The sequence below is a fragment of the Coffea eugenioides genome, chromosome 10, assembly GCF_003713205.1.
Source record: "Coffea eugenioides isolate CCC68of chromosome 10, Ceug_1.0, whole genome shotgun sequence".
NCBI lineage: Eukaryota > Viridiplantae > Streptophyta > Magnoliopsida > Gentianales > Rubiaceae > Coffea > Coffea eugenioides.
This window is the reverse complement of record NC_040044.1, coordinates 4472921-4478920: the sequence shown is the minus strand read 5'-3', so window position 1 is coordinate 4478920 and position 6000 is coordinate 4472921. Positions and strand designations below refer to the sequence as shown.

At 36.5% G+C, this 6000-nt stretch overlaps 1 protein-coding gene across 1 annotated transcript; it reads left to right on the top strand.

Moving 5' to 3' along the window:
- The first annotated feature begins 2481 nt into the window (after positions 1–2481).
- On the top strand, positions 2482–3408 carry LOC113749122 (F-box protein GID2). The gene has a single exon (XM_027292785.1). The coding sequence runs from the start codon at positions 2598–2600 to the stop codon at positions 3111–3113; it is 516 nt and encodes a 171-aa protein (XP_027148586.1). The 5' UTR covers positions 2482–2597; the 3' UTR covers positions 3114–3408.
- The last annotated feature ends 2592 nt before the right edge of the window (positions 3409–6000 follow it).

Below are 6000 nucleotides of genomic sequence, written 5' to 3'. Positions count from 1 at the left end.
TCCTTTGAAGTTAAGCGTGAACAACTTTAGACTAGAAATAAACTTCATTGTTCGAATGTTCCAAATAGGTAAATTCAATGCTTCAATTCCAAACTCTCTAAGAAATTTAATTCTTGAACCAAAAAACCAAAATAAACTCTTAAATTTCCCACGATCAAGCCATTGTAGCGCTATGCTCTAGCTTTCTTGGGGGTTTAATCTTATTTTAGTTTGCGTTAATGGATGACAACTGATTATTTATTGGGTAACAATGCAATTAGCCAAATGATACCACATCTAATTAAGCGATTGGTAGCTGTTGAAAGTAGAAATTGCCAATGGGAGTGGGCAGAAACCTTGCAGCTATGCTAAACCTACTGATTCTTCATGGTAATCATGGCAAGAGACCAATACGAGGCACTCCCCTAGCTGTCGGTAATCACGATCGCCGGCATGAGTTTTAGGTGAATCCTTAAAAATGCAGTACCACCATAATAGAGAACTCAATACTAGTTTGGACCGTGATTCTTCAAAGACAAGTTTCTACGTTTACTGTAAACATATTTTTCAATCACCCTTTTATTTCACATATATTAAATCGTTACAGTATATTTTTTCTATAAAAATTCATAAAAATAACAATCCAAACGAGTTAGATTTCTTTCGTTCTCTAGAAGATGTCAATTTTGCTATCAAAACCAAGAAAAAGAGTACATATGTCAATTGGAGCCAACGTATTTTCTTTTTGCTTCTTTTTTTTTTTTTTTTTTCGACACAGGGGTGTTCGGGTCAATTCTTATGGGGCCCGACGTCCCAACCCAGCCCGAACGCGTTAAGTGCGCAAAGAAATCCAGCGGAGCGGGGACTCGAACTTGTGACCTCAGGATTCACTGATGAGAGGCGCTGCCGCTGGACCATTCACGCGGGAGCTGTTTTTTTTCTGCAGTTCGATGGCAACTTTTCTTCTCTTTGGTTTGATGAGTTGATGATTTACAATTTGAGCTGTCTAATTCAAAGTAGCTGCCATCACAATAACATCCAAAAACAGTTAATGACAGCGAAATTAGACGTACAAATCAAAAGTTCCCTGCGATTAAACTTTTCCTTTTTTACTTGGAGGCTAAGCGTATTATTTGTCGATTGCGTTACAGTAAAATGCTTGACTTTGCAATGGAAATTACTGAAAAATTAGAGTATGCACGAATTGTTTGTATATTATTATACTACTTGAGAATAAGATAAGCTGGTAACCAGACATCTATTGTGTTCAAGCAAAAGCCAAAGTGTCGGTCTTAGTTAAAGAAATCTTCAGGATGATATTGTTTGAACTCTACTGAAAAGAAAAAACAAATTTGACAGCTACAAGAAAAGGACACAGACTAATCAAGTAACTTAAGCTACCTTCTTTCCCCTCATCCTTTCTGCTCGCATTATTACTTTCTAATATTCTTTTAACTTTTGTAACCTTGTTGTTGCTTCAGTGCATACTATTGCCCGATTCTTTTTGCTTTCCGCCAAACAGAATAATTACTTTCACATGTTTTCCGTTATGCCAACGATTTGATAATATCCACGAGCAAAATATTATGCATAATTATTAGTAATTAGGAAAAAAACGAGCTCTTTTTTTAACATATTTGGACGATGGTCATAATTTTTTTAATCTTTCAATTCCTTTTTACACCCTTCTTACCTCTAACCGTCGTCAGAATATTGAATTTGACGGAAAATACTCTAACGATCCTCCTCTTTAGCCACTTTTTTGTATATAAATTTCCTTTTACTCCAAACATTTCAGAATTCGGGTATCGTGCAAGATTTTTCATTTTTGTGGAACCTACAATCTATTTATGGAATGTAAATTTTTACTTTCAAGCATGTAAGAAAGGCACTTGCTAAAGATCCTTAAAGCCGAGGGTGCTGTAGCACTATGTGAGTATGTGACCAAATAAATTTTCCCAATCCAAACAAAATTTGCTGAAAGTAGAGGGATGAATCCTCTCTGAATGAACACGTGTCAGGATCATTCTACTCGGGTCGTGCTCCTTGCCAGACCCTTCATTGAACAAAGTTTCGAACACCCGTACAAACTATTTGTCTCATCCCAAAATGGGATGGGAACCTATGCTAGATATTAACAATTTGCAAAGCCTGGTATAAATAGCAATTCGTAAAAACGCACAGGATTTTTTTTTTTTTTTGATAATTCCAAAAGAGAACCATTTATTTTTATTTTGCCAAAGGAGAAATTACTCGAACTAGTACAATAAGGCATAAGCAACAGGCAAGTTAATCAAAACAACAAGGAAAAAGCCAAAGCAATGTACCAAACCCAGCCATTACTGTTGACTTTACAGCAGCAAACTGACAAAACCCACACTGTAGACACTGTTATTATCACAGGGAGAATTTAGTCATTTCACATGACAGCTGAAAACTTCGAAATCAGCATTAATTTCTTCTTTTGTCCTCTTCGACAACACTCAACCCCCACACCGCCCCCCCAAAAAACTTGCCTAGCCCTAATTAAATTAAACCCCTCGCCAAACAGCCCCCCATTTTTTTCTGGAAAGCATCAAAATTCGTTAATCATAGCGTTTCAGATCCGGAGTCCGTCGATGAAGCGACCAGTTATCGCCGGCGAGGAGGAGCAAATAATCAAGAAGAAGACCAGGGCTGAAGAAGATTGTGGAGCAGGAGAGGCGGTTTTATCGGATGACAATCTGTTATACGAGGTGTTGAAACACGTGGACGCGCGGACGTTAGCGGCGGCGGCTTGCGTCAGCCAGCAGTGGAGCAGGGCTGCTCAAGACGAGCGGCTTTGGGAGCTGATCTGCACCGAACATTACGCCAAAAATCCGCTTCAGCTCCGGTCGGTGGTACTCGCCCTAGGCGGCTTCCGGCGGCTTTACTCGCTCTACCTCTGGCCGCTTCTGAAGCCATCGTCATCTTCGTCGTCTTCTCGACCAGTGTCTTCCGCATGGCCGTGCCTTCCCCCAGCTCCGCCGGTTCCGGCCAAGTCTTCCGGCACCGGTGTGAAAACACGGTGGGGAAAAGACGAGGTTAACCTCTCGCTATCGCTGCTTTCGATTCGGTATTATGAAAAGATGAATTTCAATAACCGAGGGAAATGAAATTCCTTGAAGCATTCTAAATTTGGAATTAACTTTCCACTTTGCATTTTTTTTTTTTTTTGTTTTTGGGTACTCTAATAATCTAGTGTTTGATTTTCAATTAATTTGTATTTCTACGGGTAATATGTATCGGATTGTAAGCTAGATTTGTTTCGCATTGTTGTATTTTTAGTTCCTTTTCTGATTATTTCAACCTTGGTGTAATTAAACTACTAATGATCTTATTTCAGAGATCTTGTACTGTGTAATGCTACTACTAACTATTCTCCGGAAGCTGGCGGAGAAGGATTCAACATTTCTTTCTTTCTATTTTAATTTTTTAGTACGTTTCCTTACCAGTGAAAAATCTGGATTATTTCCGGAGCAGTTTTTTTTTTTTTTTTTTTTTAAATAATACTGACTGAAAATCTTCAGGCAATAGAACCTTTGACAAATTTAATTGTTTGCTTTATTTCCTCTTTTAGTGCTCACCCAATTTAAGAAAAAAAAAAGATGTTCTTTATGTGAAAAAATCTAAGAGTAAATACTATGGGTTTAAAAAAAATTCATGCTAAAGAGTCTTAAAATGTGAAATTTGTCTCGATAAATTGGGGAATTTGTATTTAGAAATTCGGCGTACAAAGTGGATTATGTAGGCAGATTTCTTCTGTTATATGGGGGTTTTAAGCCTTTAAACTAGTATGCTAATTTCATGAAATTAACAGAGGATATTGAGAGCCGAACTGATTCATGTCTAATTGGTGATGCTTGGATTACAGTTTTTGGACCCAAAAAAAATGTTTATATTTTTTGTAAACACATTTTTTATTCACTTTTTATAAAAATTTCCAAAAATAGTAATCTAAACGGGATATGGTGTTTTGTTTGTGTTTCCACTTTATCTTAGGAACCAAAACAGCAGTCCAGTCATGGACCCATAGTTAGGAAGGGAGGGGAGGGGGGGGTGGGGGGTGGGGGAGGTAACAGTCTATTATTGGGTAATATAAGTGTTGGATTAAAAATCAAATATTGGTGGTGGTTGGAGTTGTCGTAACTCAAAACAACTATCTTTGTGATATGAGCAACTCCAAAATGTGAAAATGCCTAATCTCTTATGTAATGTGTTGTGTGTTGTATTATTAATTGATGGTTAGCATAAGATGACTAATCTTAACAAATCCAGTGTGGCTAACAAGTTTGTTAAACTACCCAAAATCATCTAGTGAAATTCTCTTATAAGTGTTTCCTTGAGAAGCAAAAATTAGAATTGGCATTTTCAATTTTTCACTCATTTTATTAGTTAGTTGGTAGCTGAATAACTAATATTAGTGTTTTACAAAATTATATGCATAATTAATGCGTATTAAATTGCAGCGTATTTAATATCCAAAATAAGTTACGCAATTACAAATCATCCAAGGGTGAGTTAATAAACCAACCAAGTAAAAAGAGTAATGGTAAAATGTAATTCAAATTCAGTAAAGAAAGAAATATTCCAAGTGTACTTTTCTTTGTTCTTGTTTCCTCATAATTAGCTCTTTTCTCTCTTAAACACATTAAATTTAATTGGCTATCCCTTTCATATTACTCTCAATCCAATGCGGTATTATCTGACATTTCGCACATGTATTATCTTCTTTTTTATTTTTTGGAGTTTGCTTCACTCGTTTCTTGTTATACATGGAATTTTGATTAATCCAAAAATTTACTAAGTGCCCCCTCATTGTTTTGTTTGAGAATTGAGGGTGTGCAATTAATACATAATCCTTGTAATTTAAGGGGGATACAAATTATTAAACTATAATTAGGTTGAGATGTAATTAATTAATAATAGTTTTAAGGTATAAAAGAGGATTTTAAAAATCTGAGGTGGCGGCAATTGCCCACCCTCAATCGTATATAGCTCCGCCAATGGACGATTTATAGAAAGGGAAAGAGGGGAAGAAACCAATTAATAAAAAAACAAAAAATTTTGTTCTGATGATGCAAGAAAGTGGCATAGGATTAGAAGTCGTCGGCCGTTCAGTCCCAATGAATTTGGGTTGGTTCATAATTCATATTGAGCCTCGACCATTTTGGAACTTTTCTCTAAAACGTGACACAGGCCAGCTGGTCGTCCAATACTTGCATGGAGTCATGGGCAATGAGACAACCGATTCACTCACTACCCATGTCCTTGTGGATCATCCACCAGTCCAAGGCAGACTTCGACTGAGCAAGTCTGTTTAGGAAATGTTGGGGAATGAAGATCACCAGCTGATCAACTGATACTAAATCCAGCGAGGGGATGTTTGATTCGAGCTAAATTATCTTCTTCTTTTTTTTTTTTTTTTTATGAACACATTTTTCAATCATCTTTTATCGCACGTACATCATCATATTGCTTCAGTAGATTAATCTATAAAAACCTCCAAAAAAATAACAATCCAAATAGGAAGTATATATTATAAGTGGCAGGTGAAACATACGATTAGCATCATCCCAGCAACACCATTAGCATCATTTTATTGTTTGGTTTGAACCACAGCACAGCGTACCTGATAACCCTCGAGCAATTATATCAACTTATTTTGTATCATTCTGCCTTGCAAATTATTGTAATATGGCCCGGTCCAATCATATCATACAAGTTTATAAGAACAGCTAAGGACACAGTAGTATTGATATTGCAATTGAATGTTAAGAAAAAAAAAATTTTTTGGGGGCTGGGTGGTTATAACACCTAGCTACTATGTTAGAAAGATCCTTAATTACCACGTCCTCGGAGTATACGTGAAATCTATGTCCTGTAAACAGGCCATGTATTTGTTTCCCATGATACATACCTGCTCAGATTATCATAAGCTTGGGAGATTATCATGAGTCTTTACTTAAAACATATAGTAGTATTAAAACTAGCTAGCAGAAA

What these genes read in the sequence shown, in the direction of transcription:
- LOC113749122 (XM_027292785.1), top strand. Translation starts at nt 2,598, where the DNA reads ATGAAGCGACCAGTTATCGCCGGCGAGGAGGAGCAAATAATCAAGAAG.